The sequence below is a fragment of the Corythoichthys intestinalis genome, chromosome 2 (genome assembly GCF_030265065.1).
Source record: "Corythoichthys intestinalis isolate RoL2023-P3 chromosome 2, ASM3026506v1, whole genome shotgun sequence".
Lineage (NCBI taxonomy): Eukaryota > Metazoa > Chordata > Actinopteri > Syngnathiformes > Syngnathidae > Corythoichthys > Corythoichthys intestinalis.
Window position 1 is genome coordinate 42,531,786 of NC_080396.1, and position 26,956 is coordinate 42,558,741.

General features: G+C 39.1%; 1 protein-coding gene across 4 annotated transcripts in view; it reads left to right on the forward strand.

Annotated features, from left to right (window-relative positions):
- Positions 1-26,956, forward strand: part of LOC130906086 (forkhead box protein J3-like) — a 142,651-nt gene that overhangs the window by 99,057 nt on the left and 16,638 nt on the right. For 3 of the 4 annotated variants that reach the window (XM_057820024.1, XM_057820017.1, XM_057820038.1), the window contains exons 5-7: positions 5,733-5,834; positions 12,261-12,407; positions 16,720-16,933. In XM_057820024.1, coding sequence (XP_057676007.1) covers positions 5,733-5,834; positions 12,261-12,407; positions 16,720-16,933 — 463 coding nt within the window. The remainder of the gene's footprint in view (positions 1-5,732; positions 5,835-12,260; positions 12,408-16,719; positions 16,934-26,956) is intronic. The other variant, XM_057820031.1, reaches the window with a different exon arrangement.

Consider the following 26,956-nt stretch of genomic DNA (forward strand, 5'->3'; position numbering starts at 1 on the left):
GGAATCTAATACAAAAATCCAGAAAATCAAGTTGTATGATTTTTAAATAATAAATTTGTATTTAACTGCATGAAATAAGTATTTGATACATTACCAACTAGTAAATATTTCGGCTCTTAGTTCTTTAAGAACCTCTCCTGTTCTCCACTCATTACCGGAAGTAACTGCACCTGTCTGAACTTGTTACCTGTATAAAAGACACCAGTTCACATGCTCAAACAAACAAACTCCAACCTCTCCACAATGGCCAAGACCAAAGAGCTGTCAGGGATAAAATAATAGACCTGCACAAGGCTGGGATGGGCTACAGGAAAATAAGCAAGCAGCTTGGTGAGAAGGTAACAACTGTTGGAGCGATTATTAGAAAATGGAAGAAGTTCAAGTAGACGGTCAATCTGCCTCGTTCTGGGGCTCCATGCAAGATCTCACCTCGTGGGGCATCACTGATCATGAGGAAGGTGAGGGATCAGCCCAGAACTACACAGCAGGACCTGGTCAATGACCTGAAGAGAGCTGGAACTACAGTCTCGTAGAAAACCATCGGAAACACATTACACCGTCATGGATTAAAATCCTACAGCGCACGCAAGGTCCCGCCGCTGAAGCCAGTGCATGTCCAGACACGTCTGAAGTTTGCCACTCTGACCATCTGGATGATCCAGAGGAGCAATGGGAGAAGGTCATGTGGTCAGATGAGACCAAAATTGAACTTTTTGGTCTAAACTCGGCTCGTCGTGTTTGGAGGAAAAAGAAGGATGAGTACAACCCCAAGAACACCATCCCAACCGTGAAAAATGGAGGAGGAAACATCATTTTTTGGTGCTGCTTCTCTGCCAAGGGTACAGGACGACTGCACCGTATTGAGGGGAGAATGGATGGGTCTATGTACAGTGCTGCTCGAAAGTTTGTGAACCCCACAGCGATGGTCAGATTTTTTGTAAAAAAAACTAAAATAACCTTATTAAATGTTAAGTTATACCCAAATCCACAATACTGACATTCCAAATAATGGACTGAAACAAAAGAAATAGTTATATTGTCATTCTTTATTTAACAAAAGTGGTTGATTTAAGAAAAACTCAGATATCATGTGTGCAAAAGTATGTGAACCCCTTCAGTTAATAGGATATTGCGCCTCCTTTTGCAGAGATTACCTCAACCAAACGGTTTCTGTAGTGACTAATCAGCCTCTCACATCTACTTTGGGGGATTTTTGCCCATTCTTCCTTGCAGAACGCAGTCAGTTGAGAGAGGTTTGATGGGCGTCTGGCATGAACTGCTCGCTTCAGGTCCCGCCACAGCATTTCAATGGGATTTAGGTCAGGACTTTGACTGGGCCAGTCCAGAACACGAATCTTCTTCTTTTTCAGCCATTCCTTGGTTGTATTGCTGGAATGCTTTGGATCATTATCATGTTGCATGATCCACCTTCTGCCAAGCTTTAACTTCAAAACAGATGGCGTCAGGTTATGTTCTAGGATTTGACAATATTCCTCAGAATTCATGATTCCCTGGACTATGTGGAGTTGTCCAGGTCCTGAGGATGAAAAGCAAGCCCAGATCTTGACATTCCCACCTCCATGCTTCACTGTTGGGAGAAGGTTCTTTTGGTGGTATGCAGTGTTGACTTTTCGCCAGACATGGCGGTTTTGGTTGTGACCAAACAGTTCTATTTTGCACCTACATCAGTTGATGAAAACTCTTTTTAATTTAGTCTCGACAACACAACTGTTAAAAAAACAAAAAAAAAAAACTACTGAATTGATTGATTAGGAAATCAGGTTGAAATAATAGAAAATTCCAAAATGTTGAGGGGGTTCACAAACTTTTGAGCAGCACTGTATGACCAGATCTTGGCTGACAAACTCCTTCCTTCAGTGAGAGCCCTGAAGAAGGGTCGTGGCTGGGTCTTCCAGCATGACAACGACCACACAGCCAAGGCAAATAAAGAGTGGCTCCGTAAGAAGCATCTTAAGGTCCTGGAGTGGCCTAGCCAGTCACCAGATCTGAACCCGATAGAAAATCTATGGAGGGAGCTGAAAGTCCGTGTTGCCTGGCAGCAGCCCCGAAACCTGAAGGCTCTGGAGAAGATCTGCATGGAGGAGTGGGCCAAAACTACAGGACTACAGGAAACGTTTGGTATCTGTAATAGCAAACAAAGGTTTCTGTACCAAATATTAAGTTCGATTTTTGTGTTGTATCAAATACTTATTTCATGCAATTAAATGCAAATTTATTATTCAAAAATCATACAACGTGATTTTCTGTTTTTTTTTTTTGTATTAGATTCTGTCCCTCACAGTTGAAGAGAACTTATGATACAAATTACAGACCTCTACATGCTTTGCAAGTGGGAAAACCAGCAGAATCGGCAGTGTATCAAATACTTGTTCTCCCCACTGTACGCGCTTCGTGAGCTTAATATGCAAGCTGCTAACACAATTTACAGTACTTCATTGCTGCCAATGTGGATAAATGTCTTGTGTCCATCACAGCTTCAAGCTGGACACTTATGTGTCCTCTCTCTTGGAGTTCCACCTGAACACAATATTACGTTTCTTCCGACATCATTTTGTGCAACGTTCGTCACTTACGCTTAAGACATGCGATGTTGCACACTCCAATTTGTTAATTAAGGCTTGATGCATTTGTAGACGCTGCAGGCAATGTTAAACACCTATAAAAGTGTTATTTTAGCTCAGCATCTGACTTACTGTCACAGATGAGTCATTTTACGTTGTCAGTGCAACTGTTAAAATGAGGACCTGCTTCTTGTACACACAGACCTGTCCTCAGATATATGGAATCTAGCACACAATTTTCCTGATAGGGGGCCTTGAAAATTGACTTTTTGATTTCCGCCCATAAAAAGATACCTGTTTGATAGGCCTATAACGTGAAAATAAAAGGAGATACAAAAATTCTGAAAGCAGATTCTGAAGACTCGTGCCAGATTTACCATGGGCACTATATTTCAACCTTTAACGCTGTCTCATATTCAACACGTTGACCTCCAAAAACCCTATAAACCTGCGATTCACGAGGCCAAAAAGTTTCTGTCACACCCAATTTAAAGGGGCTGTATGTATGAAACCACTTGAAGTATCAGTCTCCAAATTTGAAAGTATTTGTATTCAAGTAAGTTTCTCCAGAATAAATTTGAGCCAAATCAGAGCTACATTTTTCAAAGTTTGTTTGAGTGAATACGGGTTGGGAATGAATGGCCGTGTTAAGAAAAGAAACACTAAAGTAGAGGAGGGGAATATGCACTTGTGCATGAAGTTAGCAGACTGGAACTCTAAAGACTGGTGATGGTCAAGTTCATTTGTCCACTGTTAGCAAGTTATTCTGAGTTCTGATAGCTGGAGGTGACTACTGGAGGTGACTACTGGATGTCGTGGATGACTGTAGTGAGGGTTATGGTTAAAAAAAATAAAATAAAATAAATAAAAAAATTTTGTGCTCTTATACATATGTTTTATTTAGTAGGGCTCAACATCTCGCTTCCAATGTCCTTTAATGTACAGGACTGCAACTCTGCCTTTTTGTGAGCAAAGGACTATAATATAGGTAATTTATGGCCAGTGACATGCATTTAGGTTTGTTCCTATTGTTTGACAGGAAGGAGCGCTGGATAAAATGTAGACTGCACACCATGCACTAACCATGATTTTTTTTTTTTTTATATGCGTGTTTCATTAAATTGTTTTACAATATTGTTACCCTGATAAATTGCAGTTGCTATTCCGTGCTGTTATATCGTTTTTCTTTTCTTTTTTTTTTTTTTTTTTTTTTGCCTGACACAGACTACACAATTTTTTGGGGGTCATTCCCAATGATTGCTGTGTCAGATTACACGACATTGTCATGATGTTGCAATGTGTCTTGGAACACAAGTGTTGCCACACTACAAGACCAGAGCATGTCTGATCATCGACTACTACCAACCACTGTCATTCAGTAATGGCAATGGAGCACTTCATATCATAATAGTGACATCTGCTGTGCTCTGGTCAACACATTGGTTATAAACAAGACGATAAAATGGGATTCACTGTTTATTTTGTCTGCGTGGGGTGGAGGAACATGTGTAGGTGTCACAGACTGCAGACATCCACATTTTCAGAGGGGGAAAAAATGCGAGCACATGCAAGAGAAAGCACATGCTGGTCACAAAGTTACACTATTGGTCGTTATTCATCAACAAATAGTAAGAACACATCAGACATGTCACACTATACGCATGACGAGCAGAAATTCTGACACGCCAGACTTCCTGCGGTTGTTAGGCGTCCGAGACACATGTATATGTCACACTACACGAGGCGTAGTGACTTAAAAATGTTGACAACAACAGTCAACAATTGTCCACGATGTGTCTCTCTGGCTAAAATCCGGCTGAAAACGTGTAGTCTGAGTAAAGCATTAAACAATTATATTTTATGGTTGGTAGACGGACATCACATGTTGGGTAGGAGCTAAAGTTGCTTATGCACTTTTTATTTATTGAACAATACAAGAACAGCACAGTGAGGGGAACCACACATATGCTGCAGTAAGAATAGTTCTTCCACAGACCTGGGCCCATCACAAACAATCTCATCTGGTCCGGCCTCTTAAAAGCACATCCATGAATGGAGATATTTGGTGGAATATATTTCCTATACATTTTACGATTGTAAATGTTTTTTTGGGTTTGTTTAAACATATTTACAATGAAATTAAGAAGTGTGTTTTTATAAGTTTAAATGTGTGTATAACTTTTGGGAGGGAATAATACTGTTAAAGAAATAACAAAATTTTGTGGTTGGCCTGGAACACTTGGCCTAGATCACTTGCCATAAATGGGAGTTCATTGTGCATTATTGGTTGATTCCATTTTATACTGTACTTGTTTGACAGTTTACTGTCAAATGACATGTTGTTGTGGTATCATTTTTATTACTCCTCCTTAGTTGTCACTAAAGCTGAGAAAGTGTTTAGAGCGAGTTTTAATGTTTCTAATGGTATTATTTGCTTTTATGCAGTGATCCCTCGCTAGTTCGCACTTCAAACTTTGAGTGGACTCACTCAATGAAGCGTTTAATAAAGCCAAGGGTTTCATAATTATTACATTTGAAGTGCTTAAAAACCTTTTATTAATATATATATATATATATATATATATATATATATATATATATATATATATATATGTGTGTGTGTGTATGTTTTTTTTAAATTATACTTTGGGAGAAAAAGTGAAAAAACATGTATCATATTTAAATATCTTTCCTATGCTAACTCTGAATAAATACAATGAACACAAAAAACATTTTTTCACTTATCGCGGCGGGTTCTGGTCCCCATTAACTGTGAAAAACGAGGGATCACTGTACAGTATTACAATTAATTATGTTCAAACAGTACTGAAATAATTGTTGTACAGATGGTAAAGATTTTTTAGGAGCTTATGGCTTGGTCTCTGGACTAAAATTATTCCAAATGTAAATGATCTCGGATTTTTTTTCACTGTTGACCAATGTGATAAAATGAACCTTGGTTGAACTCAATGGATTGCTGCTTAGTTTATAAAGGACACCTCAATGTAGATACTAAATGTTTTATCTGCACTTTAAATCGGTAAGACTGTGAACTTAAAAAAAAACACAATGCAGTTTTAACTAGCAGTTACTATAATATTTATTAGCATATTGTGGGAAAAAAAACAACAACTCTTGCTTCTCTTACAGGCTTCAACACCTTACAGCTTGGAGTCAGAATCTCTGCGAATGGACTGTATCATGTCAGGTGGAACATCTCCTACTCTGGCAATTAATGCGGTGACAAACAAGGTAGGAAATATAGGACATTGGTCCATTACAGTTAACCCTGGATAATGCAAATTAAAAAAATACAAAAAAACTAAAAAAAAAACAACAACAAAAACACAATCGCTATAATGTTATTATCTGCAACTTGCTTGCACATCCGATTTCATCCTTTGAACTGCAAATATTTTCAAATTTTTGCATTTATATTTACTGAAATTTAATAAACCAGTAACTGAATCATAACAAATTTATTTGTTAAATGGTCTGCACAGTCATTTAAAAAAATTTTTTTTTCCAAAAAAAAAGGGAAAGAATCTAAGACCATTTTAAAAAATTTGATAAATCCTCATAAATAATCAACAAATGAAACATTTATTACATTAATCGTTAGTTGGGGCCTTTTTCCATGTAGTAGAATAGTAGAATTTCGGCTTTTCCCTCTCACAGGTTGACACAGTTAGTCACTTGCATAATTTGTTTGGAACTTGGGCTGTTCCAAACGACTATTTTTCTCCAGATTAGTCTGCAGACTTTTTAAGGGATTTGTCGACTAGTCTAATATATATATTTTTTATTTTTATTATTATTATTTTTTTTTAACTAATCTTGCAATTAAAATTGTTGTTGATGATTATTAATTCACAAAAACATTTTGGAACACTTACATTCTTTGTTAAAGTACAAATAAACACATAAATAACAATAATAAATTGCAAATAAACAATGAGGTAAAACGCTGATGGCATTAACTAGTGCAAAAGAATGGAATGTAAACAGATTCAGAACACTGAGACTTAACTTTTCCAACAGGACTCAAAACAATTCTTACTTTCTCTTTTTGTGGTAGTATGTCTATATTGTTCTCAGCATTAGAGTGAGCACCGGCAGAGTAGATAAATAAATGTAACGTATCACTGGAGTGAAGTACATGAAAAAAACTTAATGATGCTTGTTGATGCGACGCTACGATGGTATATTAGAGCCAAATACAGTAAATAAAACAAACAAAAAAAAGGACGAGATCAAAGTCGTAATATTGCTACGAGAAACAAAATTACGTAGGGGTAATTTAGCTGTGAGCCGCTACGCACTTTACATACATGTACCTTCGCTGGGGGCAAAATAATAAGGATTTCCTTATTTGTAAAACCGATTCTAAAACACAAGAGGCTTTCAATATTATTGATTTTAACGTAGGTGGAAACGCACTACGTAAAGTACGTTACTGCTTATTCAGCTACATTAGCCCGACATACTAGCCCCTAATACTCTATCGTATGACCCACATAAAGGCAACTTCAATAAAAAATGTCGTTATATGGACTTACGATTCGCCAGCTTGTTTTCTCCTGTCGTCTTTCAAAATTATACCTGGGTGACGGCTCTTCAGGTGTTCATTCACGGCCGATGTGCTGCTGTGGTATGTAAGCTTGGTATTACAGAGACTGCACAGTCTACCCTCCTTTGTTTCGATGAAGTAAGTCCATGCTTTGGTCACTCTGGTTTGCTTTTTTTGCTTTGTGCCGCTTTCCCCGTTTGAATCCTGAGCGTCCGCCATTTTCAACTTTCCATGCATATATTTTTATTAACCGTCGACTGGATGGTGTGCTGGTCAACGCATTTACGTCATCAATGATGTCGACTATGTCGGCAAGTCAGGACAGCTCTATTTGGAACAGTTTTTACTTGTCCTGCTTTACTATAGCTTGTATTCTTCTGTTGAACACATAAAAAATATGTTGACATACGTTTGTTTAATTATTGATATGACTGACAAAAAACATTAGTATACTACAGCAAATATATATATTTTATGCTCCAATTTTTACATTTATATTACAGATGTCCCTGATCCGCTCACGTGATCGGAACTCAGGCCAATCGCACCATTTTTCAGGGGATCGGAATCGTGTGAAAAGGATTAGGTTTTTAATTTTAAAAAAAAGTGTATATACTAGTATATATACAGTATGTATATATATATATATATATATATATATGTATATATATATATATATATATGTATATATATGTATATATTAGGGCTGTCAAACGATTAAAATTTTTAATAGAGTTAATTACAGCTTAAAAATTAATTAATCGTAATTAATCGCAATTAATCGCAATTCAAACCATCTATAAAATATGCCATATTTTTCTGTAAATTATATATATATTCTGTAAAATAATTAGTTGGAATGGAAAGATAAGACACAAGATGGATATATACATTCAACATACGGTACATAAGGACTGTAGTGGGCATTTCACTCTACTGTCATTTAAATCTGTCTATGCTGTCCTCACTCCGAAGCGTCTACTTTTTCCAAAGCTAGACAGCTAGTGAACGACGCCTGAATAATCAGACTTCTTCCTTTTTCATCTGATTCATTAATAAAATGGCCTCAAACCACTGTCCTCTTTAGACTGTAGTGAAACTACAAAAAAAAAGTACACAAGCATTGCATTAGCAACAACGTTAGCTTAGCACGCTATGCAGGTTCACTAAACATAAACAAAAAGTGTCTCATACAAAAAATATAACATTTCGCTTACTAACATAATAGTACTTTCTTTACAACAACCATACTTACGGACAAATCTTGTCCAAGGATCATATAAGCACAACATTACAAGGTAGGCGTCAGCCCGAGACGTCGTGCAGCCATATTGAACTGGCAAGAAAGCAATAAACCATGTCGCAAAGCGACCACAAGAGTTCGCTGTTAGACAGCACAAAAAACCTTGCTGTAAAACTTACCAAAAGGCAGAATATTGTCTGAGCGGGACATGTGCGTTAATTGCGTCAAATATTTTAACGTGATTAATTTTAAAAATTAATTACCGCGCGTTAACGCGATAATTTTGACAGCCCTAATATATATATACATATATGTATATGTATATATTTTTTTAAAGGTAAAAAAGTAACAATATTATCCAGAAATATAATTAGATTGCTAAAAGAAGCCAAAAAATGTATACATTTTATACTCCACAACACTCCCCAAAAAAGCGGAAAAAGAAGTACTGTAAACTAGAGATCGACCGATATGGGTTCTTCTGGACAGATATTGATTATGAGTAGTTAGAGGGGCAGATAACCGATTTTTGAAGCTGATATTCAATTGCAATAAAACTGTAAAAATTGGGCGTAAAAAATTGAATAATGCAAACACTGAACTTCATTGAAATGCCTAAAGCAAGTTCATTAAATCACACAAATAGAAAATAATAGCTCCAGAATTGCCCTAATTTGAGTTTTCTGTCCAGAACTTCTCACACAAGAAAACTTTTCCTCCTACCCTCCAGTGTGTGTGGGGACAGCTTGTTCTTCTTCGGAGGCTCTGCCCTGCATGAGGGGTGGCATAGTTCAGTGTTAGAGTAGTCGTTCCCCAACCAAGAGATTGTAGGTTCGATTCTTCGCCCTCATGATCTCTTCCAAGTATCCTTGAGCAAGACACTAAACCCCACGTTGCTCCTGGTGCTGCGTCACCATTAGGTAGATGATGATAAAGTCACTTTAAGGGCCTTTGGAAAGGTGCAATAAAAGTGTAACTCCATTTACCACTACCATTTAACCAATCAGAGAACCTGGTGAATACTAGTGCAGGACACAGCAGGGAGGAGAGAGAGGCGCGACTGGATCTGAGCCGAAATAACCTCAGATAATATTGCGTTATCGATGCCAATAATCGGTCGATCTCTACTGTAAACGGTGCACTGATGTAACATGTTTGGAACATTTGTTTGAAAAAAAATTAAAAATTCAGTATCAGGACTCGGTATCGGGAGATTCTCAAAATCAGGTGACTCGAACTTGGGTGCTAAAATATGTAATCGGGACATCCCTAGTTTTTATTCAAATATAGTTATGATTTGTTTGTAATTGCATAAATATAAGTGATATAATGAATATATGTTTATATTCTATAAACGGCACACCATTCAAATATAGTTATGATTTGTTTGTAATTGCATAAATATAAGTGATATATTGAATATGTTTATATTCTATAAATGACACACCATTCGATTTAATAGAGCATCACTTTTAGACTCCACCCAATGAAATCCACCCCACACTGTGTAAGAGAAAGAGTTAGATGAGGTGTGTGTGCGTATGTATGCGGATTTCAACATCTTTTTTAGAAAAAAAATATACATAATTGAAGTTCTATTTGAAGAAAATGTGTACATTTCATCCGCAAAAATTAGTCGAATTTTGACTTTGGGTAGTTTTACCAGTCTAGAATCAATGATATTGTGACCATCCAGTGCGGAGGTATCCATGTTCATTCCAAATGTAAACATTGGTCTTACATGTAACGTAGGAACAAAGTTTGTCGCAGACAGTGATGTTTCCGCAGTTAAATCTTCGGTTATCAGTGTCCATATGATGGTGCTACAAACTAAGAATTCGCACATCTTCACTTTGGTCGGAGTTTTCAAGAACCCTCGTTTTCAATACCTAAAATGCGCATGTACGTGTGGATGATTGGCCAAAGCGTACAAAAAGTTCTTTTTGCAAACTACCCTGCTAGATGTACACATGGCGTAGATGTATGATGGAAGTAACTGCCTCTTTGTTGGGTGACCTTACTAAATGAACTTTTTCCAATTTAGTTGATCAATGGCCAAGTCGGTGATGAAATTACAAATACACAAGGTGAGAAGCTGACAAATATGTAAGCACTAAAAGATTATTGCTTTCCTCGCATGGTTCAGTGTATCCACAGCTGCCACTTTGTAATAATCTTCAAGGGCATCTGGTCATAGACGCTGATGCACTTTGCTGTGACTTTGATCCAGTGATTGGAATGATGAAGCCCACATAATTGATCCCCACCCACGTTTTGACAAACAGGTGGCCACCAATGTGTCACATATTCATCAATTAGCATTTGCAGTTAAGCTTATCGAAAGACATTCTCTTAAATCACTTGTTATCAAACATCACAGTCAATGCCTCTTTCATTGCAGTCTAGGGCAAGGGTCCCCAAACTTTTTTGCACCACGGACCGGTATGATTTGGGTCTTTTTTTTCGCGGACCGGTGTTTTGACAAATATTGCAGCCCATCAAATACTGCAACTATGCAGTTCTGCGCATGTGCGTTACATTAAAAATGGCCACGAATGCAGCAATTCCAAAGTAAACAAAGTTTCTTTAAAGAAAGGAATATTAACTTACGTTTGATCGTGGATGGACAAGAAAAGTTCTCCTCAGACCCATCCTGCCATGTTAGCGGCACACCACTCTCTCACCATTAACGCAGTGTCGTTAAGCATTTATTAAGAAGCCCGCTTCACAAAGATGCGATGTTGGACATTGTAGCAAGGTTTTCAGTGTTCTGGTAGCGCTGTCAGGATATTCCGGAATGACTTTAATTGTCTCAAATGTACGTTTAAGGTCGCCGTCATTTGCGATCTCTACAAGCTGATCCTCCTTTTGCACAGACATGCTCGAATCACTTCTCACTCTTCGAGGTTGTAGGCTCATCTTCTGGCTCGTCAGGTGCCCCTTTTCGCCGTAAAAAATCTTTCCAAAGACGTCCGTTTTCCAGTCATTTTCACTCATGTGGGGGAACAAATGTGCTGCGCCCGCGGCCTAGTCATACGATGTTATGGAGGACAAGCGCAAATAGATATATTATATATACAAAACAAGATGTACTAGTTGCTGTCCAATCAATGGATTTCAATGACGACATTCTAATCTATACTGTAGTATTATATCTAGAGTAGACAGGGATATTGATGTGTTAAGCAGGGGTACAGGCCAAAGTTAATTCGGCCAGAATGCGGTCGTTAATAAAATATTATTTCTGTGCGGCCCGGTAGCAAATGCGCCACGGACCGATACCGGTCTGCGGCAGGTTGGATGGGGACCCCTGGTCTAGGGCGTACCCCCTGACAAAGTCAGCTTTATAGGCTCAAGCACCTCCCGTGACCTGGAAAAGCATATGTGAAACAAACAGTAAATGGATGATGTTATGTTTATATACAAACCCCAAAATACCCTAATAAATCATTCACTGTACGTTCTTGCTGCGACAAGGCCCATAATTTAAAATACTTGACTGTGTGGCACGCTGCTGCAAACTTTGATGTACTTGTACGTGTGCTTGTTGCCTCACTCAGAGGCTTTGTTTTCTCATTTGTCCGAACAATTAAATGTAGCGTGAAGGCACCACTGATGCTGTTTCACACATCTTGACAAGACAACCATCTAGATTTGGGATCATAACAATCACAAGGCATTTGCATCTAAAAGCCATGGTTGCCACCAGATAAAATACAAGTGTTAACTAAGAACATTAACTGTGGTTAAAAGAATGACATTAAACCTCAGTGAATCCAAATCCAGATCATGGTATAAAAGTTGATTGTAATTGTAATGTGATTTTAAGAAAACTGTATACATGTGTGTGTGCGTGTGAGTGCAGGTAGCATTGTACAGCCCAGAAGCAGATGACTGCGAGAGTCCTGGCAGCCTGAACAACAGTCTCTCTGAGCAGAGCATGACATCCATCAACCTGAACAACATGAACTCAACAGTGAGCAATGGCAGCAGCATACACAGCTACACACCAGTAAGGGATTAAACTTTATTTTAAGGATTCTCTAATGTGACCTCCTGCAAAAGTACATTTCTGCTTTGATTCAATACAAGTATACACATTTGATTTGCATGGAAACAGCAACCATCTTTGCAATGCTGGGTGTTTCAGAATTTTTGTTGTGTGTCCCCCTTTAACGTAAATAAAATATAAACTTCAAGTCAGAAAATACTTTTTTTCCCCGGGGTGGAGCAATAAAGAATATCTCTTCTTTGCATTTCACAGTTGTTTACTTTTTTACCATCTATCAATTTTCTCTGTTCACCTCCCACCTGCATAAGCAAAGGTCTCTACAACCTCATCTATCTCATTAACCTCTCATTTCACAAGGCCATTTTTTGTTTACCGCTATCACATTTATAGATACCAAATAATGCACCCTGTAAATTTTATAATTTGCTCAGACCACTTCATGAAGTCACCATGTATTATTAATGTTTTTTAGGGCTGCATATATCGATTATTTTAGTAATTGATTAATCAATGAATTAGTTTGTACAAATAATAAAGTAATTGGTTATGGAACATTGAAAATTAAAATACCTGAGCTGAGCCTCAAACAGCATAAAAAGAATGAATAAATGAGGATCTAAGTACAACAAAAGAACAATTGGCTATCTTACGTAGCAAAAGTCCGCTAGCTTAAATGCTATAAAATGCTAGCTTTTTTAATTTATTTATTTTTTTACAATGCTCTTAACTAATGGTTAGAATCAAAGGCATATTGCCACAAAAAAAAAAAAAAAAAAACGGCTAAATATACCAATAAACTATATTATGAACGCATTAAATAGGACATTGGCTCAAACAAAAACTTCAGTCTAAACAGGGGTCAGCTGAATTCAGCCATGTGAAATGAGATGTCATATTCAGTGTTGCCCCTAGAGGGCAGTTTATCCATCCAAATCAATAAAACTAAACAAACACTTTCAAAACAAACCATTACAAAGCCACTTTAATTAAACGAATACTCATAGCAGCAAAATTTAATTTGAATCTTTTTTCTAATCAAATTACTCGAATTAAACAAGTAATCTTTGCAGCACTAATGTTTTTATTTCGTAATTTTAAAAAAAAACATTTATTTATCCTTGTAACGGGCAGCATTTTCAGCATTGAAGGCAAGATTTCCCTCTTCCCAGCCACTTTGTCCAGCTCTTGCAGGGGCATTTCTAGGCCAGCCGGAAGACATATTATAGGACCCTATTTCAGTCTGATTTTGGCCTCATAGATGCGTTGTGAAGAATCTTGGACTATTGTGGCCAACATTCTGTGGTTGAGTAGGGGGGTGTCCCCACATCTCAAGTAATGTGGCATATTCATTGACTGAAGATCTGGTGTCTCGGACGCCTCACAGGCTGGTCAAAAACACAACACCGTATCAGAATTTGTGCTTGTCATGGCGCATAGTGTCTTATGTGTTCCTACTATCTGTTGCTGAATATTGACTAAAGGTCGAGTTATACTTCCGCGTCAGACCTGCGGCGTCAAGGAAGACCTGAGTTACGACCCTACACCGTAGCCTGACGCGCGCCTCTCGAATTTTCTAACCTTCGCGTCGCGTAGACGTGTATGACGTGGCGAAAACGGACTGTGATTGGTCCGCTCAGACTGTTTGCCGTTTAGCGCGAAATCACCGCCATAGTAGAATAGAATCAAACATTATTTTCCACACGCAAAAATGGACCAAGCCGACGGGAGTATCATCGAAAAGCAAGTCTCGTCAAGACATTATTGTGATTGCCAAATGGCAAGGTCGGCGATTGAAAAAAAAAAAAAAAAAAAAATGGAAGAACCACCGAGACGTGTGTGTTCGGAATCGAGTGGCCACACGAAGCGGTGACCCAGTCGGCCAAAAACTGCCAACTTTTTATCACTATATGTCGTATTTTTGGTTGGTGCACTTCATCATTTATTGTGTACATATGTTTACTGTGAGTCTGTGACTTATTTATGTGTCACACTTTTTTTGTTTTGATCTTTAATTTTCAATAACAGACAGTTCACACGCGATACATCATCACTGATTGAGAGTGCCTCGGTGCTTTTTAAGATAACGTAAAAATCAAGGCTCCCAACGCAGTTTGGGAAGTTCCATAGACGCCAGAAATCTGCTATGGCTTCCCACTGGCTAGTTGTAGGACACGGCAAACAAATCGGGCTGAAGGGCTTTGCAGACCTTGAACGCAGTGCTCGACGCCAGTTTGAAGCTAGCCGCCACAGCTAGCTGTCTCCACCCGAGTCTAAAACTCTCTGTGCGGCATCAAAAGTCGGCCAGACCGCCTCGAAACAGTCTTCTGCGTCGCCTACCCCTCAACATTTGTATGTTCAATATTTATTCAGTGTTGATGAGCAGAATATTTACTTTCAAGAGTTCTATCTTGGATTGTTTATTTTTTCTCCGACTAGCGGAAGTCAACAAGCATGCCCCAAAACCGTACAAACATAACGCCACATCCCTCTAGTGGCTTGGCGGTGAAATACAGAGCAACGTGTTCCCTCACCGCAGAACTATCGAATGTCGAATGACGCTGTAGTCGCTGCGCCGTCACCGCAACGCGGGAGTATAACTCAGGCTTAATACTGTATCTTGATTTCTTGTTTCCTTGAGAGCGCGGATGCCGGGAGCGTGTGACACCTATACTTTGTCTGTGGACCAGGACACAAAGTTGTGTTCCTCCACCGCATGTAGACAAAATAAACAGTGAATCCCACTATCCCTTTCGGTTGATAGTGAATGTGTTGGGAAATTGTTCACCTCAAATCATGTTTGCAGAATATATTGTCATGTACGCGTATCCAGGAACAAGGAACAGCAGAGCAGAGGACTGTCACAATTATGATATGAAGTCCCTCGGTCACCGTGACTGATTGACAGCTGCTTGTTCCGCCTCCCGACGACGTCAGCCACGCTCTTCACGACAGTACACGATGATCGGGCAGGCTCTGGTCTTGAAGTTTGACCGCTCGTCCATTCCAAGACACCCTATGACTTCATGATACTATCTATATCTTGTAATCTGACACTTTGACCATCGGTCGGAAACAAAAGAAAAAAAATTGTATAATCTGAGTCAGGCATAAACTGCTGAAGAAGGGGTGTAAATTTTGACGCAAGGCAGACCCCAAACAGATACGCAGCTCCACTGTCATGTGCAGTGGATGTGAGCATAAATAGGAGAACAGCATGCATCGAACACTCTAAACCATAGAGCTGGGAATCTTTGGGCACCTAACGATTCGATTACGATTACGATTCAGAGGCTCCGATTCGATTATAAAACGATTATTGATGCACCCCACTCCTTTTTTTTTTTTTTTTTTTTTTTTTAATTTGTTTTGTACATTAGTTCCAAAATTGTTCAAAAATCCTCTCAGGCTAAACCAATCTACTATTTCAGTATCAAGTTAACATATAGCAGTAAACAAATATACAAAAATAACAGTAAATAAAAAACTCCAGTCCCCATTCTATATCAGCAGCTTTAAACTACTTTCAATTAATTTAATGTTGTGAATCAACCGTTAAAGTTGTTAAAATTGCTTCTGTTATTCCATAATTTCTCTTTTGTCTACTTTCGACATGTAAAAGTTTTAAAACTATTTTAAAGATGGATTCAAGTCAATATTTTACCGATTTAGGAGTATTTTAGATAAAAAGTTAATTAGGTTCGCTTGGAAGGTTCGCAACAACAGCCTTGCAGGGAAGTGTACTGCTTTAAGATGGCGGCCGTTACTAACGCCTGCATCCAGTTTTTTGTAGATGTGCTGGTAACGATACCGAAGCTATATTGCATCTAGTCCTATATAAATGATATCTACCGTAACATAATGTGGCTTGTAGCAGCTTTTCGGCAGCAGTCAGGTATGTTGTTGTTTTTTTTTTTATCTCGTGGCATGAGTTGAGCTAGAGCCGTGAGTTGAGCATTGGCGGTACCTGAGGGGCCGGGTAATGAGAAGCATGATGTTTAGCTACTCTCGCTCCGTCCCTAATTGCGTACCGAAGACCGCGCGGCGCGCTGAGTGTGTCGTACTTCTGCTTTACTTGGCATATTTCAATAATCGGAATTTGGATGTTTGTGAATCGTTCTCGAATCTTCCACAGCTGAATCGCGTATAATCTAAGAATCGGAAATTTTGCACACCTCTACTAAACCATTCAATTATAACTATAAATATTAGAAAGATTATGACAGTTATACAGTGGTGGCCTGTTTGTATAATTTCATCAAAATTAATCCATCTAACGATTAACTACGTCTTTTCTATTCTCTGTTAATTACAGGTTAGTAGTCACTCTGAGCCGTCGTCCCAGTCCCTGAGTCTCCAACCGCCCACTCAGCCCACGCGGCCTCCGCCTCCTCCTCCACAACCCCAGTATGCTCTGCCCGTGCCAGAGTCCCGGGACAAACACCTCTGCTTCTCGGACTTTGAAGACCTCAGTGCGTCCTTCCGCAGCCTGTACAAGTGTGTCTTTGAGCGGTCGTTCTCACAGCAAGGTGGGTGTCAGCGCTTGTCTTTTTGGCAGACTGCACTTTATCTGCTCGTGTGTTTCCCTGTCGGACGTCTACACTTATACTAGTTCACTGCAGAGGAAGAAGAAGATGGGTGCGGGGGGGGCCTGCATGTCAGCCTTGCTGCACATAATTAACTGTCAAGCTTAAGCTTTTGAAATTGATGTGCAACTTTAATATTGCTTTCACAGCACGGGAAGCGTTGCTGCATTAACCTCCCCGCACACGCTACCCTGCCTCTATTGTATTTTAATAAACAAACAATCTGCTGTTCCGCATATCTGCATTTTACGGCCCGCTCAGTCAAACGAGCAAAGGCAATTAAGAGCGAAGAATTCATCGGAAGGCGAGAAAAAGACAAACACATCTGCAGCTTTGATAGAAGCTAATTAGATTGCTTCTAAAGTTTGTGAAGCATCTCGCTAATTGCTTCCTGAAGCTTTCAGGTCACCCGGCCTACTCCCACTTGGGCCTTCTTAGCATCCCACAACCCTCTGATCAACCTCCCCTTTCGCTCTCCACATTGCCTCCAGAGGCACAAATCTTCTTTCACAGAGAACATTGATGCACTCTGCTGGATTCATGATGGGTTTTCCTCAAATTTATGGTCAGAGATGCAAAAAGCAGAAAAAAATACAATCTTGTTTTATTTAAGTGAAATCAAATAAAGTTCAGAGGCACGAAACACAAAGATTTCTTGACCATGTCAGCTTTCAGTCAAATATAAAGCTTTTTGTGTCACCAAAAGTGTTGCTCATATTTTATTATCAGAATGCATTATTTTAACCCATGTCTCTTATACTAGTACTATGTCTCTGTATGAACTATTGTATGTAAAAAAAATTAGAAGAAGTAGATGTATGTAGTCTGGTGTAAGCAAACTAGTAGGAATCTCGATTACCTCTTTGTTTACTTAAAACAAAATGGTTCCTGATTATTTATAAGACTAGCAAGTTTTTAGCAAAACTGCAGATCGATTAAAGTGTTTTTGTGTTGTTTGTACTTTTATAAAAGTAAGACAATTGAGAGCAGATTATCAATACAGTGGTACCTCGATATACGATCACTTCAACACACGATCTTTTCGACATCCGATGTAAAATTTGACTCGCCATTTGTCTGTACATCTCACGACATACTCGAAATACGACGACATGACAGCACTGCACACAAACGCACAGCAGATTTTCTTGTGAGAGAAATCAACAAAGGTTTCAAAAATGTTGGTACAGGTGGCGAATGATGATGCAAATTATAAAAAAAATATGAGAGTGGGGTGCGCATCCGTGCACTGGCTCAACAATACATCTCCACGGTTCTCCTCCGATGACCGTTCGCCAGTCTTTATACAGGGTACCCGCGGGTTATTAAAAGTATTAAAAAAGCATTGAATTTACTTTTCCATTATTAAAGGTATCAAAAGTATTAAATTAGCTGTCGTAAGTCTGGAATTTTTTCATCGTGGTTTTAATTTTCAAGAACATCTCAGTGCAACCTAAATTATATCCGTGACGAAGTTTTTTTTTATTTTTAATCCATAACGAAGATGACGCGTAGAATTTTTACGATGCACTGCACCTCGTGCGTGCGCGCCGTTAGCATCATTAGCATCGACATCACAACAGCAGGCAATCGCACAGTACTGTGTGCTAACGCAAGGAACTGCTCAGATGTCTTAGTTATGTTCGACGAAAGCCTCCACAAGACAACCAAGTCCAAACAGTTGGACCAGCATGTGAGGTATTGGATCAGCGACCAAGTCGCATCCAGATACTTTGGGTCGCAGTTAATGGGTCATGTGAAAGCAGTGGACCTGCTTAACATTTCAAAGTAAGTTGCCAATTTCTCCAATTAAAGTGTGTTAGAAGCAATATATTTCTGCACGGTTTGCCTTTCGAATGAATGTGAATTTCGCAGTTTTAACTCAAGAGTTAGCCATGTTCAATGGGGTATTGGCAGGTGCACTAGTAGCCTTAGCATGGATAAACCGGAGTCGTAGATTCACCATCACGCTCAGATACACAACACGGTTGACACTGTCTATTATTGGAACGAGTGCGGGGTAACGTTGATCTGAATAACATGGCATGGTGATAGGCAAATTATAATGTACAGTTGTGGTCAAAAGTTTACATACACTTGTGAAGAACATAATGTCATGGCTCTCTTGAGTTTCCAGTTATTTCTACAACTCTGATTTTTCTCCGATAGAGTGATTGGAACAGATACTTTTTTGTCACAAAAAACATTCATGAAGTTTGGTTCTTTTATGACTTTATTGTGGGTTAACAGAAAAAGTGATCAAATCTGCTGGGTCAAAAATATACATACAGCAACACGAATTAGCAATTTCTTGTGAGTGATTATTGACTTGAACAATCATTGACTTGAACAAGTCAGGAAAGTCACTTGGAGCCATTTCAAAGCAGCTGCAGGTCCCAAGAGCAACAGTGCAAACAATTGTTTGTAAGTATAAAGTGCATGGCACTGTTTTGTCACTGCCACGATCAGGAAGAAAACGCAAGCTATCACCTGCTGCTGAGAGAAAATTGGTCAGGAGGGTGAAGATTCAACCGAGAATCACCAAAAAGCAGATCTGCCAAGAATTAGAAGCTGCTGGAACACAGGTGTCAGTGTCCACAGTCAAGTGTGTTTTGCATCTCCATGGACTGAGAGGCTGCCGTGCAAGAAGGAAGCCCTTGCTCCAAAAGCGGCACCTTAAGGCTCGACTGAAGTTTGCTGCTGATCACATGGACAAAGATAAGACCTTCGGGAGGAAAGTTCTGTGGTCAGACGAAACAAAAATCGAGCTGTTTGGCCACAATGCCCAGCAATATGTTTGGAGGAGAAAAGCTGAGGACTTTAACCCCAGGTACACCATGCCTACCGTCAAGCACGGTGGCGGTAGTATTATGCTGTGGGGCTGTTTTGCTGCCAATGGAACTGGTGCTTTACCAGAGAGTAAATGGGATAATGAAGAAGGAGGATTGCCTTCAAATTCTTCAAGATAACCTTACGTCATCAGCCCGAAGATTGGGTCTTGGGCGCAGTTGGGTGTTCCAACAGGACAATGACCCCAAACACACATCAAAAGTGGTAATGGAATGGCTAAATCAGGCTAGAATTAAGGTTTTCGAATGGCCTTCCCAAAGTCCTGACTTAAACCCCATTGAGAACTTGTGGACAATGCTGAAGAAACAATTCCATGTCAGAAAGCCATCAAATTTAACTGAACTGCACCAATTCTGTCAAGAGGAGTGGTCAAAGATTCAACCAGAAGCTTGTGGATGGCTACCAAAAGCGCCTAATTGAAGTGAAAATGGCCAATGGACATGTTACCAAATATTAACGCTGCAGTATGTATATTTTTGACCCAGCAGATTTGATCACTTTTTTCTGTTCACCCATAATAAAGTCATAAAAGGACCAAACTTCATGAATGTTTTTGTGACAAAGAAGTATCTGTTCCAATCACTCTATCAGAGAAAAATCAGAGTTGTAGAAATAACTGGACACTCAAGAGAGCCATGAAATTATGTTCTTCACAAGTGTATGTAAACTTTTGACCACAACTGTAGGTGATAGTAAAACACCTCCTGGTATATTTAAATGTTTTTCTTGATTAAATAAGAGTATGGATTTTCTCTATCTGATTAAAAGAAATGTCTTCAATAGCTAACAAAGGATTAACATGTGTTTTGTATACTTCTTGTAATGTGATTAGAAAAAAAACGATTACCAAGGGAAATGGTCATGTCTAGCTTTATTTTGTGGTAATTAATGGTAAACTACTGCCATTTAGTGGCTGTTTTTCAAACTTTCACTGCCAATTGCAAGCACTTTACAGTTAAGGTGGCCATTTGACAATCACCTACCTACCACCTTGACTAGGTCCTCTTAAAAGGGAAACCTGTTGTATTGCAAATGTAATTTCTGAAGTTGCTTTACAATAATAGTATAAAATCCATTTGATCCTGGGAAAAAAATTATGAAAGACCTTATATTTAAATGTGTTAATTGCATCTTCAATAAATGTGCATTCTTTTGTCACACTTCGTAATTGAGGTTAAATTTGATGTTCAGTGCTTTATTTTTTTTGATATGATTCAATATTATCTAAATAATGGGTGCGAGAAAAGTATTAATTTTCAGTTGAAATGGCATTAAAAAAGGTCTTAAAAGTCTTGAATTTAGATTTATCAATCCTGGGGGGACCCTGTTATAAGTTAAGGTGACAGTTATTATTGTAGTAACATCGCCAAAGAAATCGCCAGCTTCGTCAGGTTTTTATCATTTATTTCAGAACTTATCCAACACAACACGCCTACTTTGCGCTGCAGTTGTCGGTGTTCTCAAGAAAACATTGAGAGTGAAAGTAAACTCTCACACTCTCTCTCTCTGTCACGTCAACTGCACCGTGCGTTCAGGTACAGCAAAAAACGTCCGCCACATTACAACCCGGTTCGTTACATTATTACAGGAATTATTATTATTATTATTCTGATTTTTATTTTAAAATTATTTGGTTTTCTATGTGTAATTGCTATTTGTAATAGTACCGGCAGTATTTATTAAGGATTTAGTGTAGGTTTTTGGGCTGTGTAACGAATTAATGGAATTATAATGTATTCATATGGAGAAAATCCTGCTCGACATTCGACCATTTCGACTTACAAACAAGGCGCTGGAACAAATTAACTTCGTATGTAGAGGTACCACTGTAACTTCAATTTCTGGACTAGACAAGTTTCCTGAGTGAAGTATGGGCGGCGCCATCTTGGAAAATTTCTGCTCCGAACTTCCGGTTTAAAAAGAACATGAATTGCGGTTGAAGTAAGCAGTGTGTCGACAGAGTTAAAACTGCAAAATCAAACCAGAGGAAGGCACGGAATCTCCAAAAATGGATTCAGCACGACGTAGATGAGACTCCAAGACGTTCTGTGCTGTGGGTGAACTCTTATCACTTCGTTGATCATTCGTGGACAAAATTATAACAACCTGTCAGCCTGTGTTGACGTGAGGTGTAGATTTATATGCCGGCCATTTAAGTGACCAAAATGAGGTGACATTACAAATAATATTACATTTGCCGAATGCAGAAGGGCTGACACGGATTTTGGTGTTACATGGAAATAAAACAAGGTATGTGTATAGTATGTCATTATTTTTTTTATTGCAGATATTGGTCGCAATAAAAAATTTGGACAACATGATTCCATTTCTTGTTTTATTTAAAACGTTGTGTATGTGGAAAACAGGTAAAAAAAAAAAAAAAGTATATTATATAAGTATAGTTAAAGTATATAAAAAGTAAAAAAAAAAAAAAAAGAGTATCTTAAAGTTGCTGCAGTTAAAAAGCTCGTAGTTGGATCTCGGGATAAAGCTAACGGTCCGCCGCGAGGAGAGCAACCGTCTCCCAGCCGCCTCCGGGTAGAACGCATGTAGTGTCGATATACTGCATGTCCATCAAAGTACAGTACAGTAAGTGTTGTTGTGAGGCACATCGACTTATATTCCCTTGCCTAACAGTGTTTTCAACCTGTAAACAAATGAACAAAAAACTTGTAACACTTGCATTTATACGTTGACGTAATTGTGCCATCCAGCACGTACTGATTAGCAACAGGCTAGCAGCAAATATAGTAGTTGTAAATATATTAAACATCATCATGATTAAAATCATGATCGTAATAACAATATCAAAGTCAACAAGTTGTTTCATGCGCAAGATTTTAGCTTTAGTATTTTTTGAGCACCAGACACATGAAAATGTAGGGATAGGAAGAACATACCTTCCAGTACACAGCGGCAACATGGCTACAAAAACACCCGGTCTTTGTGGTGGCACGAGCTTGGTTCCACATCTGCTTTCATGAACATGTTGTCCTCCCTTGTCGTGTTGATGGCAGATGAATGCAGTATTTCCTACTCTAGCTCCACTGTTGTTTTGGATGGAGAAATTCCAAAACGGAAGTTGCGCGCAAACATGTGGAAGTAAAGCGGAAATATCTCGGAAACTTATATTCGTCTATAAGCCGCTACCTTTTCTCCCTGCTTTTAACCTTTTAGTTTGTTGTCTAGCGCAGCCTATCAGTGTAGAAAAAAATTGTTTTTATCAAAGTTTTTTTCAAATTTGGTGGCTGCAGCTTATAGGGAGGTGTGCAGTTGCAAATACGGTATATTAAATACTGACGTTGCTGCAAACAGCAGACTAAAACAGCAAAATAGAAGCAAATGCATTTGAAGTGGTACTTTATTAAACCATTGTTTATATACATACCGCCGGTTTGCTGTGGTTTTGTGCTGGCACTCTATTTTCATTCTGAAAAAAATCAATTAGAAATTCATCACCATTATGGTCATAACGTTTTTAGTCCATCTTGACATTTCACTTAGGGTTCTAGGCTAAATGTGGGCAAAATGTTACGAAGAATGTAGCTACTACAAACTGTAAATAAACTCCCAATTTATCATGAAAGACTAATTGTACAATCAAATCCTCTGTTAAATTAAAAAATCATTTATTATATTTTGAAAGATGTCAAATTCAGGCATGAAACAGAGCAGTCAGAATACACGCCACAATAGGAGAGTGGAACAAAAGACATTTTTTTAATGGATGAAAGGACACTAAAATGATGAGTGAGTTGGCAGAGTGCAAAGGGGATAAAAGACTGAATAAAACAAAAACTCTTTTATAGGCAGATAAAGTGAAACGACTCCCTGTTGGCAGCAGTGAACAGTCCCACTCAAGGACTCGTCACACTCCTCATGAACTCACGGTCACAAAAAGAGTCGCCGTCCTCTTGTTTTACTTCAGTGATCTTTGATGAGGTCTGAGCCGTGCAGTTAAGACAGCTGCCGTCAGCTCTTGTGAAGGGTGGGACACCAATTGACAAGAGGTCGACAAGGTGTGGTGACGTACATGCGCTCAGTGAGCCACATCTGCAAAGGAGTTTTAATCATCTTTTTGGGCAAAATCAAACAAGACATTCAGCTTTGTCTCTATGAAAGGTATTTGCTGAATTATGAATCATACTTATTAATTTTCAACTGTTTAAGCAGAAAGTTTTCTGAAGAACAGTAGAAGCAATGCTTATGTATGTACAGTTGGGCAAATTAGTATTTAGTCAACCACTAATATTGCAAGTTCTCCCACTTGAAAATATTAGTGAGGCCCGTAATTGTCAACATGGGTAAACCTCAACCATGAGAGACAGAATGTGAAATAAAAACCCAGAAAATCACATTGTTTGATTTTTAAAGAATTTATTTGCAAATCATGTTGGAAAATAGCTATTTGGTCAATACCAAAAGTTCATCTCAATACTTTGTACCCTTTGTTGGCAATAACATAGGCCAAACGTTTTCTGTAACTCTTCACAAGCTTTTCACACACTGTTGCTGGTGTTTTGGCCCATTCCTCCATGCAGATTTCCTCTAGTTCTGTGATGTTTTGGGGCTGTCGTTGGGCAACACGGACACATTTTGTATGGGGTTGAGATCTGGAGACTGGCTAGGCTACTCCAGGACCTTGAAATGCTTCTTACGAAGCCACTCCTTTATTACCATGGCTGTGTGTTTGGGATCATTGTTATGCTGAAAGACCCAACCACGTCTCATCTTCAATGCCCTTGCTGATGGAAGGAGATTTTCACTCAAAATCTCTCGATACATGGCCCATTCATTCTTTCCTTTACACAGATCAGTCGTCCTGATCCCTTTGCAGAAAAAACAGCCCCAAAGCATGATGTTTCCACCCCCATGCTTCACAGTGGGTATGGTGTTCTTTGGATGCAATTCAGTATTCTTTCTCCTCCAAACACGAGAACCTGTGTTTCTACCAAAAATTTCTTTTTTGGTTTCATTTGACCAGAACACATTCTCCCAGTTCTCTTCTGGATCATCCAAATGCTCTCTAGCGAACCGCAGACAGGCCTGGACGTGTACTGGCTTCAGCAGGGGGATACGTCTGGCAGTGCAGGATTTGAGTCCCTGCCGGCGCATTGTGTTATTGATAGTAGCCTTTGTTACTGTGGTCCCAGTTCTCTGTAGGTCATTCACTAGGTCCCCTCGTGTGGTTCTGGGATTTTTGCTCACCGTTCTTGTTATCATTTTGACACCACAGTGTGAGATCTTGCATGGAGCCCCAGATCGAGGGAGATTATCAGTGGTCTTGTATGTCTTCCATTTTCTAATAATTGCTCCTACAGTTGATTTCTTTACACTAAGCGTTTTACCTATTGCAGATTCAGTCTTCCCAGACTGGTGCAGGTCTACAATTTTGTCTCTGGTGTCCTTCGACAGCTCTTTGGTCTTGGCCATAGTGGAGTTGGAGGGTGACTGACGGAGGTTGTGGACAGGTATCTTTTATACCGATAATGAGTTAAAACAGGTGCCATTAGTACAGATAACGAGTGGAGCCTCGTTAGATCTCGTTAGACCTCATTAGAAGAAGTTAGACCTCTTTGACAGCCAGAAATCTCGCTTGTTTGTAGGTGACCAAATACTTATTACTTATTTTTCACTCTAATTTGGAGATAAATTCTTTAAAAATCAATCAATGTGATTTTGTTTTTTTTTATTCCACATTTGGTCTCTCATGGTTGAGGTTTACCCATGTTGACAATTACAGGCCTCTCTAATCTTTTCAAGTAGGACAACTTTTGGTGGTTGACTAAATACTTATTTGCCCCACTGTATGTCAGAAATGTAGAAAATTATAAATATAATCAAACTACATTGTATCACAAAAGTGAGTACACCCCTCGCATTTCTGCAGATATTTAAGTATATCTTTTCATGGGACAGCACTGACAAAATGACACTTTGACACAATGAAAAGTTGGCCGTGTGCAGCTTATATAATAGAGTTAATTTATTTTCCCCTCAAAATATCTCAAAATATAGCCATCAATATCTAAACCCCTGGCAACAAAAGTGAGTACACCCCTTACAAACTACATCCCTAAATGTCCAAATTGAGTGCTGCTTGTCATTTTCCCTCCAAAATGTCATGTGACTCGTTAGTGTTGCTAGGTCGAGGTGTGCATAGGGAGCAGGTGTGTTCAAATTTGTAGTGCAGCTCTCACACTCTCTTATACTGGTCTCTGAAAGTGGCATGGCACCACATGCCAAGGAACTCTCTGGGGATCTTAAAAGATGTATTGTTGCGCTACCTGAAGATGGCCAAGGTTAAAAGAAGATTGCCAACACCGTGAAACGGAGCTGCAGCACAGTGGCTAAGATCATCCAGCATTTTAAAAGAGCAGGGTCCACTCAGAACAGGCCTCGGGTTGGTCATCCAAAGAAGCTGAGCGCACGTGCTGAGCGTCACATCCAAATGCTTTCTTTGAAAGCTCGTCGGAGGAGTGCTGTAAGCATTGCTGCAGAGATTGAAGAAGTGGGGGGTCAGCCTGTTAGTGCTCAGACCATACGCTGCACTCTACATCAAATTGGTGTGCAGGGCTGTCACCCCAGGAGGAAGCCTCTTCTGAAGACAGTACGCAAGAAAGCCTGCAAACAAGACATGTCAACAAAGCACATGGATTACTGGAACCATGTCCTATGGTCTGATGAGACGAAGATTAATTTGTTTGGTTCCGATGGTCTCAAGCATGCGTAGCGACGACCAGGTAAGGAGTACAAAGATAAGTGTGTCATGCCTACAGTCAAGCATGGTGGTGGAAATGTCATGGTCTGGGGCTGCATGAGTGCTGCAGGTGTTGGAGAGTTACAGTGCCTTGCAAAAGTATTCGGCCCCCTTGAATCTTGCAACCTTTCGCCACATTTCAGGCTTCAAACATAAAGATATGAAATTTAATTTTTTTGTCAAGAATCAACAACAAGTGGGACACAATCGTGAAGTGGAACAACATTTATTGGATAATTTAAACTTTTTTAACAAATAAAAAACTGAAAAGTGGGGCGTGCAATATTATTCGGCCCCTTTGCTTTCAGTGCAGCAAACTCACTCCAGAAGTTCAGTGAAGATCTCTGAATGATCCA